Here is a 19,155-nt window from a genome sequence, read left to right as displayed (position 1 = left end):
CGGCTGGAGTGAAAATATAATATTTAATTCACCATTGATGAATAGTGGATCGCTTAAAATAACGAGGCAATGTGGCAAAGGTAAAAAAGATTCTCTTATACCTAATTTGGTGCAGCCAATTTTTTTGGTTTTTCCTCTTTAGAATAGCTAAAAATGACATTTAGCTCAACTGGTGTACATGCCCTTAGAATAGAGAGTCTGATGGACTATGAATTTTAAAAGTGACTAGATAAAGTAATAAAGTGATAGTTTATGGTGTAATTTGATTTGAAATTTAATGAGGCTGATGCGGATGCTTTAAGTCCAATGCTGTAAATAGTAAAAAATAGTAATAATGTCGTTGATTAGCTGGCCCGGTGAAAAGTTACTCTACAAAACTTAGGGTTTGTTTGGAACTTGTGGAAAGGAAAGGAAAGAAAAAGAAAAGAGAGGAAAAATGTGAAGAAAGTGATTTTTTTTTCTCTTATTTGATTGTAGAAAGTAAATGAAAAGAAACTACAAGAAAATAAATTTTTCTAGTTTGGCTACAGGAGGAAAATGGAAAGAAAGGGAAAATTAATGGGAGAGTTGTCTTCAGATTTTGGCACCCTTATTTCTCTCCATTTTCCTCAGCATATTCCAAAGCTTTCCTTTCTTTTCCTTCCTATTTCTTTTCCTATTCCCTAAATAAGAATCAAACAACTTATGGAATTTTTTTTATTTTCCTTTCTTTTCTCTCATTTTCTATGGGTTTCAAACAGAACCTTGGCTTTATTTTTTTTCGTGAAATTACACAGAGACCCCATCATCTATATGTTTTGAACACGACACCCTCTAATTTTTAAAAACACCCGAAAGCACCCATTATTTGTAACCGTGAATCAATCAGCACTCTTCTATCAAAAGACCGTTAAAATGAAGGGTCATCGTGGATAATTTGGTTGATTTCCCCTCCCTTCTCCCCCCACTTGATGTACTCATTGTCAAGTTTCTCTAATAATAATTTTGCCGTTTAGAAAAATACATTCAGTCTAATTAAAAGGGATACTTTCTTTGTCTCCTTTTTAGAGTTCAGTATTCTATTTTTGGCTGTCTCTTAATAAGTGTCCATTTTGTAAAGTTAGTGAGTAAAACATGATATATTTTCCATTTTAATGAGTAAAAATGTAATTATAATTTCTCCATAGAGGGTAAGTAAGGAAAGTGAAGCTAAAGGTTGATGAAAATACATAATGATGATATTTCCTTAATAAGTTGGAGTTTCGAAGTTGGACACTTAAAATTAAATGGAGAGAGTAATGATTATTTGATAGTTACACAAACACACTAATATTCACATAGAGACCCACACACAATATACATCTAGTGTGTGAGACCTACAAATAATTGTAAGAGTGTGCGTATTTGCTTGTAATGTATAATGAGTTTGTGCTCATAGACATTATGTTTTTCTTTTAAATTCCATTATAGGGATACTATTATTTTTTGTTTCTCTCCAAACTAAATAGGGTATGAGACACGTGATATTCGAGAGCACAGATCGAAACCATGTTTAGGACGGTCTTGATTTGAGAGAGAAAAAGAGGGGAGAGGGTAAACGGCTGAGGGGAGAGAGTTTGTTGTCGTAGTAACTCTAGCCCGGGCTTACTTGAGGGACATTATTGAAGTCCTAATAATTGGCGGAGCAGTGCTAGATAAGGGCACGACTTCCAAACCATCCGACATGGGTCTAATTGGACGAATCTGTAGCTTCTTCCTTGTGTGTTCATCAGCCCAAACCACCAAAAAGACCTCTCCAATCCCCCTTCCGAACCTGCCGCCTGAAATCATTGTTGAAATACTGTCCAGGGTTCCCGTCAAGCCGCTGCTGCGATTCAGGTGCGCTTGCAAGTCGTGGCGTTCTTTGATTTCTCATCGCCAATTCGCGAAAACCCATCTCAGTCTAGCATCATCCATGGACACTTTTTATACCAGCCATAGACTCTTAATAATCGGACTCTTTTCCGGTGTAACGTCGTGCTCTCTTTACTCTATTGATGTTGTTGAACTTGATTACCCTCTCTGTCGTGAGACACGGGGAGTATGGGGAGGAGTAAGGATTTTAGGTGATTGTGATGGGTTAATGTGCATCAAAAGTAAATGTATTTTATTTCTATGGAACCCGTCAACGAGGAAATCCAAGAAATTGCCCAGTCTTAATCTGCCGCCCGCTCATGTAGTACTTGATGGGTTTGGTTTGGGTTATGACGCCTCTATTGATGATTACAAGGTGGTGTTAATGCTTAAAGATTGGCGTAGCATTGGTATTGCTTTGGAAGTGAAAGTGTATACGTTGAGGACCGATTCGTGGAGAAGGATTGGAGACTTTCCTCATGATCGTCCTTATTATCGTCTTCTTCCTGGGGTATTTCTCAACGGGGCCCTCCATTGGAAGTTGGACAGCAATAGGCTTATTGTTTCTCTTGATTTGGCGAAGGAGACCTATGGAGAGTTTTTGGAACCCGAGTATCAATATGGTTGTTCCTATGAGATGTTGTGTGCTTTCAGTGGATGCCTGTGTGTACTATATCATGACTACCACCGCAATTGTGCTGATTTATGGGTGTTGAAGGAATATGGTATAAGAGAGTCTTGGACCAAGTTGGTTGTGGTACCTTATGTGACGAGCCCATCGTATTTCAATTTTACGATACCAGTTTGCATTTTGAAGAATGGTGAAGTTTTATTGAAAACCCATAAGCATTTAGTTCGGTACAATCCAAAAGTTGGCACATTTACCTATCCTACAATTCCTATTGATTTAACATTTTCTAATGTGCATCCCTACGTTGAGAGCCTAGTCTCGGTTGATATGGATGCTGACGGTGGGGTTCCATGGCAACACCTATATTGAGGAATGAAGGTAAGTTTAGATTCTTGGATTTTTGTCTTACTAGCCTTTCCCCACTCATTTGAAAGAATGACGTGTTATTATATATGTGCTTTCGTGTCTTTTTAATCTCTTAGTGACGTGCTCAACATTGATGTTATTAAGAAAGAAAGAGAGGTTATTTTGCTCATATTTATGGAAGTTTAACTTAATTCTGGTAAAATCACCTGTTAACTGTGAAATAAAAGCGAGAAGAGATGGTTTCACATCATTTTAACATTGACATCACTTAAGAGATGATGGCTTCTTGAGGGGCCCTTGATTCCTTTATAATGCTTCTGGAAACTTGAAGGAATAGGTTGAGGCAAATTTAAAAAGTTTCCAAACATGCACACTTAGGCCAACTGCCATATTATAGTGGTTAATTCTGTGTTCATTTTCAAAAAAATAAAATAAAAAACAAGTTCAAAAAAAATTATGTGGAATATTAATCTGTTTCCTTGTTTGGCGAGCCTTATTGCTTCGACTTTTTTTAATTGTCTAGCGAAAGCTCAAGGGAGAACTGAGACAGTCCATGCATGTTTAATTCAAACTTAATCCTTCAAACCTGTGTTTAGTCTTGCATGTTCATACTTGCGATATTTTGGGGGATTGATTTGAGGAGTTGGATACTCACTAGTCAAGGCTAAAGTTGGGTTGATTTGGGTGGAATGGAAGAAATACTTGCTATCTTTACAAATTAAGTGTCTTTTTGTTGGTACCTTGGCTAAATTTACGTTCAAGAAGGCAAGTATTATAAGAAGACTATTAGTCTGCAAGGAAAAAAAAAAAAGAGAAAGAGAAAGGTGTTTGGTGTTTGTGAGCACGTGACTAGATTTTTAGTCACCAAATCTCCTCTTTATTTGGCGCACCGTCTGGCATCTGTGGGTTACTCATACATTTTCGGTGACAAGCTATAAAATTTCTAGTCGCCGTTGTATAGTTTCCGCGACAAGTTAAATTTGTTGTCAAAGAAGGATGTCGCCGTTGGCATTTTTTCTTGTCGTGCTGAGTGGTAAGTAGATAAACTTCATGCTTTTACTAGGAGGAGACAAGAAAATAAAAGCAGCATAAGACAGATCAAAGAATTAGTTATGGACCTGTGTCATGATTTTTATATCTTTTTCATGAGTTAAGCTAGCTAGTTACAATTTTAGTATAAAGTAGAACTTGGTTAAGTCCTTAACGGAAGGGGGAGAGGAAGCCGTAGGAAACAAAGTGATCAAGCTAGGGGCAGTGGCTCTTTAGTCTACGGTGGTGGATTTTGGTGATTCATATGGCAAAATCATCTCTGTAAGCATGGGAGACTTGGGAATGGAGCTTATGCATTGAATGGTTTCGATTTTAAATAGAGAGGTGTTTGAGGATCTGGGTCGTCTCACATTGTTTATATATGCAATATGGATTCCATTTTTGTTAGTTCTTACTTTATGAAGTTATATTTTTCGGTGAATTCTATGGATGCTAAACTTTTAATACTCCGTAGTAGATTACGAATCTATTAATGGCACAACAGATCAGTCCTTCTACTCGAGGACAATAAGCATGCTAGGGTTTACGGGATTGTGTATCCTGTTGTCGAGCAGGTCGTAATTCGTTTGCGCTTCATTGGCTGTGGCCCATAATTTAGGATGGTTGTTTATTGCATTGCTTCTTAATGACTGTTTGGTTTACAAGCACCTTGTTACATTATAACATTATAACATTTGTTTGCAGTTATTTCATACGAACATTAACTTATTAACTGGCTTTAAATGCTTTCAGGACTATGAACGAGGAGATATGATTGTATTGTAGTCCTCGTGGAGTGAACTCATACTTGTTTTGTGTAAAAAATAGGGTTTTAAGTTTGTACCTTCTTCTTCTTCTTCTTTTTGTTATTTTAGTGTGGTATGGACATAATCTTGTACTTGCACAACTTTGGAGGGTACCTATGGGTCTTTTGGGAACTTTTTTTTTTGTATAATTTTGCCTTGTCCACCCACTCTCTTCAATGGTTAACAAAGTTATTTTGCTTCCGCTTGAGCTTATCCTTTTTGTCACAGCCCAATGTGACCCAATATGATTTGGGTTTGTACCACCCAAAGCTTCTGATATTGTAGAAATTTTCCTATCGTTGTATTTCAACTCGCAATTTTTTTATAATTTCATTTGGCAATTTATCTGATTTTGTAAAAGTCTCCTCTCTTTCTCTATCATCAAAATGCAATTGTGGATTTGACTTTCTGAGGAGGAAGTGAAAGGAAAATTATTTATTTATTTATTCTATAAAGAAAGTTGTATTTGTGCATTTCACTTTTTCTGCCAAAAAGTGGTTATTCCTTAAAATACTCGGGTAAAAGTAAAAAAAAATTACTTTTCCAATTCCTCTTATTGAGACAAATCAATAATCCACAAAAGTTTGCCGCGAAATTGATAAATAAGAAAAAAATTCAAATAATGATAAACCAATTTATTTTAAGATAAATTTAAAAGAATGCAGTCTAAAGAGCTACAATATGAGAAGTAGCTCGGGGGCTACTTTCGAATTTTGATTATGGATTATGACATTTTTGACGTGTTGCGCCTAACCTTTTTAGTTACAAAAATATCAAAGCATATAAATACATACACACACGTACCATATGCTTATATCACATATGTGTGTATTTACATATACATAATTACCTTCACCCTTGGCCCCGGAAAATGGTTTGCAACAACCAGAAAGGAAGAATGAAGACGACAGATAAAAGAAACACGAAACGGTAATGCTAACAACAATGAGTGAGCCCACGAAGGGTATAAGCCATAAAAAATGGCAACGCTTCAGAAACAGCCAATGAGCCGAAAATAAGAGAAGGTCATCAGAAACAGCCAATGAGCCGAAAATAAGAGAAGGTCAAGAGAACACAATCAGTAGTATTAAAAATGCCTAACTTTACTTTCTCTCTCCAACACAATGTGCCTTTCATTTTCTCCTCAAAAGTCAAATCCACAATGGATTTGTACTTTGTTGGGCTCCTTAGGAGAGATGAAGAGGAGACAATTTGACAAACCTAGATAAGTAACCAAACAAAAATGTCAAATATTTGCCAGTAGAAATCAAGCAATAGGAAAATTCCCATAACCTAACGAAAATGTCAAATATGTGCTATTAAATGTTACCTTTTCGTGCACAACCAACCAAAGGTAACACGTAATAGCACAACCAACCGAAGGTAACACGTAATTCGGTAATATGACTGGGCCGACGACAGGACACCCAATCATGTAAATGCTAGCATGCTTATTATCCTCCCGAAAAAGAACTAATCCCTATCAAACCTTTGACACCCATGGAATTCACTAAAAATACAACCTCGTAAAGTAAGGGAGTAACCAAAATGGAATCAGTACCGAGGTATGAAATACTCACCTCAATTCGGGGCTCAATCGAATAATGCCGCATAAACGTGCAATTAGGAATAGGTAATTGACTAACAAGTAACAAAGGGAAACTCATCTCACCAACGCTCTAAAGGGTACTCCTGGAGTTCCCAGAAGAGTGATGAAGTCAATGCAACAAAACCCAGAAAATTGAAATGGAATCCCAAGACTAGTCCGTGGCATTAAAGCCATAATATTTTCTCAATTTCTCTAATTAGAATTAGGTGAAGGGACCACCACAAATCCTATGGAAAAGTAAACTTTTGGGGCTTCAATTTAGACATGAAACACGCCTCAATCTGAGCCCAAATGATGGAGCAATAGTCGTTTGAAGTTGGCGGACCGTGCAGCAAAACACCGACGCCTAAGTGGTGCCTGACCAACACTTGCCAAAAACAGAATGTCGCACTAATTTGCGCCCAACACCTGTGTTACCATAGTTGGGAGAGATATCTACATTTCGACCCAAAAAACATCCACAGTCTCAATTCCAGCCACGAATTCATCACAATGGAGTTAATGACTCCTCAGAATAATGCCCACAATATTGTAAGCATGAACATGCAAGACTTACAGAGGTTAAAGAGATTCAATATAAAAACCTCATCAATGGCTTCCAAACTCATACTTCCAATTAAACCAAGTGAAGACATGAAAACTACTAAAACAAGTGGATTAAGTACGAATTAAACATGCATGGCCGTCAGTTTCTCGTCTAGTTTTCGCTTCTTGAGTGGATCTATTCAAGGTTCCAAGCAAGAAATATGCTTCAGCCTATAGTTAAGGAGCGCTAACTCCAACTATTAAACAGACAACAGTCTAATGTTTTCAAGGCAATTAAAGAGAAGTTGAAGCCATAGACCTCGGCAATGAAGGAAAGATTTTATTCCTCTCACTTCCCCAAAATAGAGAACATCAATGTTTCTCTTACGATATTCTATTTGAACTTGATTAGAAACATATAAGATGAACATAGAGTAACCACTATAATTTCCAATTACCTGTTTCCGAAACACCAACTCCAAATTCCTTTTCAAGACCATAAGACATACAAAGAAATGGGGATTTATACGTTGTAGAAACGTATGTACTTATATTGGCTTAAGTGTCATCTGCCATGCATGTTTGGAATATTTTTAAATGTACATCAACCTATTCCTTCGAGTTACTGGAAACGTTACAAAAGAGTCAAGTGCCAACTCAAGAACCATCATCCCATTAAGCCATATTTGCGTGATTTTCTTTTCGAATTAACACAGGGTTTTTCCACAATTTAGTCAAAATTCAACAAAATATGAACAAAGCGACCTTTTTTTTCCTTTTCTAACATCAACATTGAGTACACTACTGGGTGATTAAAAGACACAAAAGGAACAAACACAAACACATGGTGCATTAACAAGAGTTGGGAAAGGCTACATAGTCATAATCAAACATCTATACTTACCTTTATTCCCTTCAGTATTGGTGTTGCCACTGAAACCCACTGTCAGCATCGGAGTCAGGCAAGACAAGGCTCTCAACGTAGGGATACACACTAAAACTACGTGGAGAACAAGTACTAAAACAACTTGGAGAATAAGTGTAACTCCAATTATAAATCTTAGGATAACTAAATGTGCCATCATTGGGATTGTACCGAACAAAATTCGTAGTAGTATTTAGTAAAACTTCACCATTCTCCAAAATGCATAATGGTGCGGAAAACGAACAATCCGACGAATGTGACAGATAAGGTTCCGATGGATGTGACAGATAAGGTATGACAACCAACTTGGTCCAAGAATCTCTAATACCATATTCCTTCATCACCCATACATCAGAACAAGCACCGGAGCAGTTATGGAGTATGCACAGACATCCATCTAAAACTCCCAACGAGATGTCATAAAAATAAATATCTCGATACTCAGGCTCCGAAACCTCTCCATACATTTCCTTCACCAAATCGAGAGAAACAATAATATCATTGGAATCACTACTCGCTGACAAATGGATCCAGTGCAGGGCCCTGTTCACAAATGCCCCTACGGCATCCGGAGGAACACAATGAAGACAGTCTCCTATCCTTCTCCACGAATCAGACCTTAATGTATACACCTTCACGTTGGGCACAGAACCACTAGCATGCTTATCAAAAAAGAATCCCACCACCTTGTAATCATCATAACCAAACCCAAACCTCGCGAAGCAATCGCGCAACATCTCAACATTCGGCAATCCTTTGTATTTCCTAGCGGGCGGGTTCCATATAAATACTTCCCTATTCGTTCCAATGCACACTAAACCATCACAACAACCCCAAATCGTAACTCGAAGATTAGGTACTTTCAAAGGACAATCAAGTTGTACAGCACTATCAGATTTCTCATTCAAAATACAGTAAAGAGAGCATGACTTGACACCAGCACGGGGATACAAACTGTTTAGAAGGAGTCTATGGTTGGTATAATCAGTGTTTGCAGATGCTAGACAGAGATGGGTTTTCGCGAATTTGGGATTAGAAATCAAAGAACGCCATGACTTGCAAACGCACCTCAATCGCAACAGAGGGTTGACGGGAAGTCTTGATAGTATTTCCACGATGATTTCCGGCGGGAGGTTGGGCAATGGCTGAGAATCTTCTCGACAAGTGGAATTGCTGTTGGTCGCAATAGATGGTGCAGTGATTGTGTCAAAAGTTTTGAGGGTTTGAGAAATTTTCGAGAATGTTGCTCTTGAGCCGCCCAAGGGATTCTTGCAATGTGGGTTGACTGAATCACGCGGTGGCTAATGTCACATTTCAACATTTTCTTGCACGCATTTCAACATTTTTCCCACCCCCACTTTCTTTCTTTTGTTTTTATAATCCGTTTCAACATTTTTCCCACTTTCTTTCTTTTGTTTTTATAATCCGATATGCGCTTCGCTTGTACATATGTCTGACTAATTTTGGTTTCAGACCAAAAGATCACAACTGGGTGTGGATTGGAAGAAAATATAAAATATCCCATCACAGTTGAGTATGATTCAGCTTGATGTTATCCCGTCCTGATATTGTACATACTAAATCATAGATTATAGTCGGTCTAATAGATTAATCATTAGACTAAAAAATACTCCCTCCGCCCTAATTTGTTGTGTCTGTTTCTTTTTTGGAACCTCACAAAAATTGTCTATATATCATAATCTATAATGTTTTTATGATTTCAAAATCTTTGTGTAAAAAAATTTATTGAGATCTATCAAATAAGATCTATCAAAACTTTTGTTTGGCATTAGGGGCTTGGGGCAACCTTTGATCCAATATAGGATTGGAAATGGTGCAGGGACTTTCTTATGGTATTACAATTGACATCCCTTGGGACCTTTGCATAAGAGATTTGGGGAAGATGTGGTTTTCAATATGAGGAGATCTCTTCAAGCAAAAGGGTCCTCCATTATTTAAGGGAGGATTATGTTGTTTGGATTCCTCATCCTAGTGGCCATTATTTTGTTGCCTCTGCATGGGAAGCACTTCGAACCACAAGGCCAAATCCACATTGGGCAGCAATTCTGGTCCAAACAAATGGTCCCTTGATGGGCCTTCATGTTATGGTTGGCCGTTCAAACCAAGCTGAGTACTAAGGACAGGTTAGCTAATTGGGGGATGCAGGTGGAAGACAAATGTGTGCTCTGCAATAACGCTAGAGAGACACACTACCATTTATTGTTCCAGTGTCCCTTCTCCTCTATGGTCTGGCAGCAAGTTTTGGTGGGGACTTTGGCGCGAGGCATTCCTAACACCCTCACGGACATTGTGGACTGGCTTGTCCAATATGGGACATCCAAGGGTTTTCGAAATTTAGTGTTACATAGCACCTTAGCAACTGTAGTGTATGGCGTTTGGATTGAAAGGAACGCTAGAGTGTTTAAAGGCCTATCCAAGCAGGTTGATGTTGTGTCCCCTAACGCAGTTAACTCTATCAGAGATTTTCTATGCTCCAGAAGATGTGCTAAGAACTCCACTTTGAAGAGGGCTTTGGGTGACAAATGGAGGCTTCCGGATAGTACAAGTGAAGTGCAAAATCAACATTTTTACATTGTATAACCAGTAGATACCGTAAAGTTTTTTGTGTTTCCCACGAAGGATGCCCCTATTACGTTTTGTAGTGGGAATTTTGTTTCACAGTGGGGGATGCTCCTTTTAGTTCGTATTCGTTTGAGCTGTTCAATGAAATTGTGCTTAGCAAAAAAAAAAAAAGATCTATATTAAATATATAAAATATTATACATTAAAAGATATAGATAATTTTTAGAGACGTTAAAAAAAAAAAAAAACAGACAACATTTTGGGACGGAGGTAGTAATACTTGTACCCTACTATTTTTTTCGTTATGCTACAAAATTATTATTTTTTTCTAAGCAAAAGGACTGGAGGGGGTGACCAGGTTGGGGCATAAAGGTTGTGGCTTACTGGGATGATAGTGACGGTAGTGGCGTGGTGATTGTAACATTAGTATAAGTGAGCAAGTGGTGGTTTCGATGATTGCAGACTTTTACCGTAGGGGCGAGAAAATAGTGAAAGCAACAACAAAGGAGGAACGACGACAAAAGACAAAGGAACATGAAATGGAAGCACAAATAAAATCAATGAGTCGGCCAACAATGAGTATAAATTGTCAAAAAGGACAATGAAGTGTTGCAAAAATCGGCCGATGCTCCGATAGCTAGATGAGTCAAGAGAACACAAACAATAGTTCGCAATGAGGAATTTCCTTTGGAGACGCGAGACAAGCGGAGCTAGGCACCGATAGCTGGATGAGTCAAGAGATTACAAACAATAGTTCACAAGGATGAATTTCCATTAGAGACGCGAGACAAGTGGAGCTAGATTTTTCCATGACTTGATTCAGCAAACAAAATAGTAATTTTCAACATGTTAATCTTAAGGAACGATACAGAAAAACAGGGTGAAAATAGAAAACAACGAACCCAAATGAACAAATTCCAAAATGAGGACGTAGAATTGCACAAATTCCAAATGAACAAATTCAAGCTTGGAAGGATCTTTCTGTTTCTCGAAGAATGAGAGATAAAGGGATTGATCGAGTTGAAACACAATGACAGGAAAATTCCTACAATCTCAGAAGCTTTGTGTGGTACAAACCCAGATCATAACAGGGCAGTACCAAAGCCACGCTGGGTTGGTAACAAAAAGGGAATAAGCTCAAGCGGAAGCAAAATAACTTTGTTAACCATTGAAGAGGGTGGACAAGCCATAATTACACAAATAGGTACCCCTCCAAAGCTGTGCAAGTACTAGATATCCATACCACCGCTAACATTGCAAAAACAAATAAATGAGCATTGCCTTATTTACACAAAGCAAGTACAAGTCTTCACTCCACGAGAACTACAATATAATCACATCCCGTTCACAGTTCCTGAAAACATGTAAAGCAGTAACGTAAGTTAACGTCTTATGAGATAACTGGAAAAGAATGTTATAATGTGCCAGGGACGAGTAAACAATTCATGTAACAAGGTGCTTGTAAACCAAATGGTCACTAAGCAATTCAATAAACAAACATTTGATATTATGGTCCGGTACCGATGAATGGTAAAATGAATTACGACTGGCTTGACAACAGGATGCACAATCCTGTAAATCCAACCATGCTTACTGTCCTCGAGCAGGACTCATCTGTTGTGCCATTAGTCGATTCGTAAACTACTATTAAAAGTTTAGCATCCATAGAATTCAGTAAAGAATACAACTACATAAAGTAATGAACTAACAAAAAATGGAATCCTTATTGCAGTTTTACCAAGGTGCGCGTAATACTCTCCTCAATTCTGAACTTGATCAAATAGTCCTACATAATTAACTGCAAAGATGCTCTTATATATACAAAAAAAACCCAAAAAATAGAAACAGAATCCTAAGACTACTCTGTGGCATTACAGCGATAAAGATTTTTCTCCACTTAACACATAAACTCGCCTCAATCAGAGTCAGGATGTTCCTGGAGGGAATGAAAAGCATATATCGCGGAACGACTGAACGAAGTGAAGGAGTGAAGCGTCGCCGCACGGAGATATAGTAGTTTGAAGCTAGTGGACAGTGCAGTAAAAGGGCTGGTACCCACATCCGAGCGCTAAAAAACAGAATGTGGCACTAATTTGCTACACGTACAGGAAGAGGCACTAATTTTGCGCACGTATAGCATATATGCTGGTGGGAGATATTTCTGCAATTCCACCAAAAAAACGTCCACGGTCTCAATTTTAGCCTTGAATTCATTATGGAGTGTCCAACTCCTCAAATCAATCCCCCAAAATACTGCAAGTATGAACATGCTAGACTTGCATAGGTTTGAAAGATTCAAGCTCAAAAACTCAACCAATGGCTTCCAAAACTCATACATCCAATTACTCTAAGGGAAGACTGAAAACTATTAATCACAAGGATTACATATGAATTAAACATGCATGGCCCCTCAGTTCACCCCGAGTTTTCGCAGGACAATTAAAAAAAGTCAAAGCAATGAGGCTCGGCAATGAAGGAAACAGATTAATGTTCCTCATAAACATTAATCTAACTAATATGGCTACTTTTTCACTCACTCAGGTGCCAGGATAAAGGAGGTCAAAAATTCAACTCCTCCAATGTGTTAATCTAACTATTATAACAATACTGACTTTTGCCGATCCAAAACCAATTGGCAATGAGTGAGAGGCCACACAAGCTCATAAGCTAGTTTTGGAGGTTATATTAAGCAATGTGGGACAAACCCTAAAACTCACCCCCACATGTGACCTTGACCCACAAGTGGAGAGGTAAACAACGGAGCCATAACATTTATTTATTTGATCAAACAGAGCCATAACATAGAGCTCACAATGAACAACAAAACAAGGTGCGTTTAAGGCACAAACAACAGGGGCAAACGATCAAGAGAGTCTTGTCCAAAAACTTTCGAAAGCCTTGCTTTGATATCATGTTAAGGCATCCAACTCAAAACAAATTGGTAATGAGTGGCCTTCCAGGCTAATATAACTGCGTTGAAGGTTATAATAGCCAATGTGGGACAAACACTAACAAAGACCATACAACATACAACGAAAAGGGGATCTTTATATGAGAAACTTATACTCCATCGATTGGCAGTTGGAACTTGGCCTAAGTGTCATCTGTCATGCGTGTTTGCCAAACTCTCTAAATTTGCCTCAACCTATTCCTTCAAGTTTCCATAAACATTATAAAAGAATCAAGTCAAGTGCATATCAAGAAGACAAGAACCCATCATCTCTTAAGCAATGTCAAAGATAAATTGATGTGAAACCATATTTACCTGATTTACCTTCACACTTAACAAGTGGTTTTACCACAATTCAGTTAGTATGAGCAAAGGAAACCCCCCCCCCCCCCCCCCCCCCCCCCCCCCCCGTCTTCTCTCTCTCTCGTGGTTTTAACATCAACATTGAGTACATCACTAAGAGATTTAAAGACACCAAAGAACAAATATATGAACACGCCGTGCTTTCAAATCTCTCTCGCTTGTGGTTTTAACATCAACATTGAGTACATCACTAAGAGATTTAAAAGACACCAAAGAACAAATATATGAACACGCTGTGCTTTAAAAAGAGTAGGGAAAGGCTAGTAAGGCATAATCAAACAATATAAACTTACCTTTATTCCCTTTAGTATTGGTGTGCATGGAACCCCCTTGTCAGCATCCATGTCAACCGAGACTAGGCTCTCAATGTAGGGATGCAAAACAGAAGAAGCTAAATCAATAGGACTTGTAGGATAGGTAAATGTGCCATCTTTTGGATTGTAGCGAACTAAATGCTTACGGGTGTACAATAAAACTTCACCATTCTTAAAAATGGAAAATGGCAAGGTATATTGTAAATTCGATACTCTAGTCACATAAGGTACCACGGCCAACTTGGTCCAAGAATCTCTAATACCATATTCCTTCATCACCCACACATGAGCACAAGTGCGGTAGTCATAGAGTACACACAGGCATCCATTGAAAGCATACAATGTCTCATACAAACGATCATCTCGATACTCAGGTTTCAAAATCTCTCCATAGGTCTCCTTTGCCAAAATCAAGAGAAACAATAATCCCATTCGTCTCCCTACTTACATTCCAATGGAGGGCCCCGTTGACAAATACCCCTGAACTATGTCGATAAGGAAGATCACCATGAGTAAAGTCTCCAATCCTTCTCCACGAATCAGTCCTCAACGTATACACTTTTGACTTTAAAATCAATACCCTTATGCCCATGAAGGAATCCCACCACTTTGTAATCATCAATAGAGGAGTCATAACCAAACCCATAGACTACTGCATGATCGTGCGGCAGATTAACACTAGGCAATCTCTTGGATTTCCTCGTTGACGGGTTCCATAAGCATAATGTACTTTTAGTTTCGATGCACACTAACCCATCACAACATCCTAAGACCCTTACTCCTAGATGTCCACTGCGGCCATCACCATACAGAGGGTAATCAAATTCAACAACATCCGTATCAGAATGCTCGTCCAAAATAGAGTAAAGAGAACACGACATGACAACGGCAAATGGACTGGTTATCAAGAGTCTATGGTGGGCGTAATCGGTGTCGATAGATGATGCTAGACTGAGATGCGTTTTTGCAAACTCGCGTAGAGAAATCAAAGAACGCCACGACTTGCAAACGCACCTCAATCGCAGCAGCGACTTGACGGGTAGCCTGGACAGTATCTCGACCGTGATTTCCGGCGGCAGGTTCGGCAGTGGTACGGGCTGAGAATCTTCTTCTCCCGTGCCCATCGTGATTTCGGGCGGTGGATGAGAATCTTCTTCTTCCGCGCCGATGATTTCCGGCCGAGAATCCTCTGTGGGATTGGTGGATTGGGACGGGGAACGCATGAGGGAGAAGCAACAGATTCGTCTAATTAGACCCATATTTCCCTATTCGATAACGTCGTTGATAACCCAACAAGGTTGTCTCCAAAAAAGGGTTTTGCTCGAAACCGGAGGCGTGAGATTGATCTCTTGGGGGTAGGTGTTTGTTTCCGAAAAATGTAAAAATTGGGCTAGGAACAGCGAGTAGTGCAGTTCTAAGCCTGATGCGGGCGTGCCAGGGCAAGATTGCTGCCCAAATTCGTATCAAGGCCTGGAAGCTTTAATCTGACTTCTAATTGGACGAAAGTGCACGGCCTAAGGGTGGAGACCGTGAGGAGGTTCGTGGTTTGCCTTTACGGGTTAAGGACTTAAAATTTTCTAATCGTGTGAAAAATGGACAGAAAGGTAGAGCAAGGCCTAAAACAGAAATAAATGGACTTTATTAACAGTTTAACAAAGTCTGATTACAAGGAAATGAAATAAAATCTAGGCTTGGCTAGATTGAGTACAAACTATTCTAGAAAGTAAAGGTAATTGAACGATAAGCCGTGGGCTTGTTTGGTCGGGGACCGAAAGATAAAAATAGTTAAAAGATAAATGAAATGTAATTTGGATAAGCCATGGGCTTTGATGATTGTGGACCGAAAGATAAAAGATAAAGGAAAAATAAATATGTATAAGCCGTGGGCTTTGATGGTCGTGAACCTTGACCAAGGCCTTCAGAACTGTGATTTATAGGAGCTACAGGCCTTGAGCTGCTTCAAAATGCTCCAATGCATGGCTGCCACATGGCCTTCTATCAGAGGCTTGAGCTTGAGCAGCTTCGAAATGCTTCAATGAGGGGCTACTCTCTCAACAAAACGTGCCTTTTACTCCAAGAAAAGGGCAAAGGCCTGAAAAATCCTTCTTTTCTGCATATAACTTTGAAAAAGGGCAAAGAAAATTTCAGTTTCTGCAGTATCCAGGCTATTCCGGGCCCACCACAGCTGCAGACCAATGCTTCACCGGGCCTTTCTTATCATTTTATTGGACCTTGCATACTTGTGGGCCCTCTAAATCCTCTGAGGTTCATCTTTCACGGAAGAAGGATCCAGAAACAAAGGATTAACCAGACCTGGATGAGCTGCTTGTGAGCAGCTTGCTTAGGTCTGCATGAATCATTCACCAATAGCTCCAAGGGCTGCATATGTGCCACCTGTCTCTAGCCTTGCTTCATGCTGAAGAATGGGGTCCCACCAGTTCAGACCTTGAGCTGCTTGTGAGAAGGTTACCCAGACCTGCCTATCAGGAATATTCTGGGCCTTTGAGCTGCTTGTGAGCAGCTTAAGGCCTTTGAGCTGCTTGTGAGCAGCGTAAGGCCTTTGAGCTGCTTGTGAGCAGCTTAAGGCCTTTGAGCTCCTTGTGAGCAGCTTAAGGCCCCCTAATTGCTCATTAAAGGCTTTAACGATGTTCTTAAAGTAGTGGGTCTTTCATCAATTGGGCCTGAACTTGTTGGTAAATCATGGGCCTTTGCCCAATGTCAGCCTTCTCAGCCCAAGCCTGGTGAGAAAACCAAGGCTTCTACCAATTTGGGCCCATTTCTTAGGCCTTTGTTACTTCTAGGAATTTGGGTTAGGCCTGGACGAAATACTCAGGCATGGTGGACTGATTCAAGCCTTAGGCCTTTGACTGATTTAGGCCTATATGGAAGGCCCATCATTTCTTAAGAACCGGCCCTAATTCGTGGGCAACTGGTCGTAAGGTCTTTCAAGGCTAGGGCCTCGACCCTCGAGGCTACCTTTTAACCCGTAAATCTATTTCCTGATTTTTGGCCAAAAATGGGTGTAAACAGTAGGTCACATAGTCAGAGGAGGTGAAAGTGGACGTGGGTAGCCTCGTGTGTGCGTTCGGAGGGTTTCCTTCGCCGGCGGGATAGTGGGTGTTGCTTCCATCCACATTCCACGGGCTATTCTATTGGTGGATTTAGTCACTTTCTGTTTGAACAGGGGAATAACTCCGATATTGCATAGCGAAATGATTTTGTCACTTATTTTTTGGTTAACGCTATTTTCTGTAAGAATATTTTTGATGTAAAAGTATATTTATTATAAAAAGATAATATTAAAAAAAAAGAGTGAAAAAATCAACAATCACTGTATAAAATAGCAGTACTAATATAATGTCGTTTATAAGCCAGGTCAAAAGTCACTCTACAGAATTTAAGTTTAAAGAATATTAAATTTTTCTTTCTATTTTTCTCTTATTTTTCACTCATTTTCTTTTCTTTTCACATGTTGCAAAGGCTCTATTTGTAACGTGTAAAAAGGAAAATAAGTGAAAGAAAAAGAAAAAAGAGGAAAAATGTGAAAAAAGTGGATTCTTTTCTCGCGCCCAAGTTTCTCTCCATTTTTTTCAGCGTATTCCAGAGCTTTTTCTTTCTTTTCCTTTTCCTCAAATAGGAACCAAACAACTTTAGGAAATTTTTTTTATTTTCCCCTCCCATTTTTCATCGGTTTCAAACAGAGCCTCAGCGTTATTTTTTTCGTGAAATTATACATAGACCCCCATCAACTATATATTTTGAACAAGACACCCGCTAATTTTTAAAAAGGCCCAAAGGCACCCCTTCATTTGTAACCGTTAAACAATCAGCACCCTTCTATCAAAAGACCATTAAAATAAATGGGTCATCGTGTATAATTTGGTTAATTTTCCCTCCCTGTCCTCCCACTTGATGTACCAATTATCTAATTTCCCTAATAATATTTTGCCATTAAAAAAGAAACATTCAATCTGGTTAAAAGAGATAATGATTATTTGATAGTTGCACAAACACACTAATATTCATGAGTTCGGCTCCTCTCCAATCCACAGGGAATTAGAAGATCCTTCAATTTTAATTCAATGGTCAAGATTATCCTAATAACTCAAGCCCCAAAGCTCATATGGTATTTTACGGGCACCGAATTACTCTCCAAATATTTCTCAATTACATAAGCGTCTTCCTTCCCCATTTTTTTTAAACAGCAAAAAAATTCATTAATCTTCGAAGTTTACAAAAAAATCATTAATTTTTTTGTGAGGCGTCTTCTCTCCTCGTTAAACCCGCCTCTGCAAAACTTTTTTTATATATCTCATTAGGATTTTTTCAATCGATATCATATAGGTCATGAGGATTTTCTTACTAATATTATATCAATAATTTTTTTTCTTTCAGCATGGTTTTTTTCGCTAATATTATCTTATTATGTAGCTCATGAGATTTTTTTAACTGATACTAGTATGTTTCCACATGTGCTTCGCACTGTGTCGTGTACTCATTGATGTAGTTGTTATTTTATGTAAAGAAAGTTGAAATAAAGATTTAGTTATGGAAATTAGAAAGAAATCGTAAGAGTAAGGTAATTGAACGTAAGATAATTTTTATAGAAAAATATTTTAGAAGAAATGCAAAAGGAGTTCTTTGATTAACCTTGTGAATCTGATAGTTCTTTGAATCTGCACTTGTTATTGAAGTTACGATATGAAATTTTACTAATGTTTGGAATTTGGTAAATTGGTGTCTGAAATGTGATAATTGGGGAATATTTGGGGAGTAATTGAGTGCCCGTTGAATATCATATAAGCTTTGGGGCTGGAGATATTAGGGTAATCTTGACCATTGAATTGGAATTGGAGGATCTTCCAATTTCCTATGGATTGGAGAGGAGTCGGACTCAATATTCTAGGGACCCACACATGGTACATATGGAAAAAGATATAGGTACCGACCAAATCGTAGGGAAATCGTACCGAAGGCTGCGCCGGGCCGTTTTCGGCCATCAGGCCGATCCGAGTCGTCCAAAAATTCTAAAAAGAAAAACAAGGGGGCTTATGCTTTTATCAACAGCATCTGATGTGTATAGGGCACTTGATCTATATATACACAAAAAATCGGGTGTTTAGATCAAGTACCATACACACATCGGATGCCGATGATTCCCACAAAGGCCCCTTGGTTTTTT

General features: G+C 38.8%; 3 protein-coding genes and 1 pseudogene across 3 annotated transcripts; 1 reads left to right on the top strand and 3 right to left on the bottom strand.

The window, feature by feature from the left end:
* Window positions 1-1,702: 1,702 nt before the first annotated feature.
* Window positions 1,703-2,872, top strand: LOC131327849 (F-box/kelch-repeat protein At3g23880-like). The gene has a single exon (XM_058360977.1). It carries the CDS (start codon window positions 1,703-1,705, stop codon window positions 2,870-2,872), a length of 1,170 nt encoding a protein of 389 aa, XP_058216960.1.
* Window positions 2,873-7,753: 4,881 nt separating this feature from the next.
* LOC131327848 (F-box/kelch-repeat protein At3g23880-like) lies at window positions 7,754-11,157 on the bottom strand. Its single transcript, XM_058360976.1, has 3 exons — window positions 11,096-11,157; window positions 10,881-10,983; window positions 7,754-9,064 (listed from the first exon to the last, which is right to left on the bottom strand). Exons 1-3 carry the CDS (start codon window positions 11,155-11,157, stop codon window positions 7,754-7,756), a joined length of 1,476 nt encoding a protein of 491 aa, XP_058216959.1.
* A 333-nt stretch (window positions 11,158-11,490) lies between these two features.
* LOC131325860 (uncharacterized) lies at window positions 11,491-14,341 on the bottom strand. The gene is made up of 2 exons (XM_058358335.1): window positions 13,953-14,341; window positions 11,491-11,700 (listed from the first exon to the last, which is right to left on the bottom strand). The coding sequence occupies exons 1-2, from the start codon at window positions 14,247-14,249 to the stop codon at window positions 11,692-11,694; spliced, it is 306 nt and encodes a 101-aa protein (XP_058214318.1). The 5' UTR covers window positions 14,250-14,341; the 3' UTR covers window positions 11,491-11,691.
* LOC131325862 (F-box/kelch-repeat protein At3g23880-like) lies at window positions 14,332-15,328 on the bottom strand (annotated as a pseudogene).
* Window positions 15,329-19,155: the final 3,827 nt, after the last annotated feature.

Source organism: Rhododendron vialii, chromosome 5a (genome assembly GCF_030253575.1).
Source record: "Rhododendron vialii isolate Sample 1 chromosome 5a, ASM3025357v1".
NCBI lineage: Eukaryota > Viridiplantae > Streptophyta > Magnoliopsida > Ericales > Ericaceae > Rhododendron > Rhododendron vialii.
The sequence above is the reverse complement of the archived record's forward strand: the minus strand, read 5'-3'. Positions and strand labels throughout refer to the sequence as shown.

Bases quoted from the DNA above. Each gene is read 5' to 3' on its own strand.
- LOC131327849 (XM_058360977.1), top strand. From the start codon at position 1,703: ATGGGTCTAATTGGACGAATCTGTAGCTTCTTCCTTGTGTGTTCATCA.
- LOC131327848 (XM_058360976.1), bottom strand. From the start codon at position 11,157: ATGGAAAAATCTAGCTCCACTTGTCTCGCGTCTCTAATGGAAATTCAT. The intron at 10,984-11,095 runs GTTTGTAATCTC...TGACTCATCTAG, and splicing joins ATTCATCCTTGTGAACTATT to CTATCGGAGCATCGGCCGAT. The intron at 9,065-10,880 runs GTTCCTTTGTCT...ATGTGACATTAG, and splicing joins TATTTGTGCTTCCATTTCAT to CCACCGCGTGATTCAGTCAA.
- LOC131325860 (XM_058358335.1), bottom strand. From the start codon at position 14,249: ATGAAGGAATATGGTATTAGAGATTCTTGGACCAAGTTGGCCGTGGTA.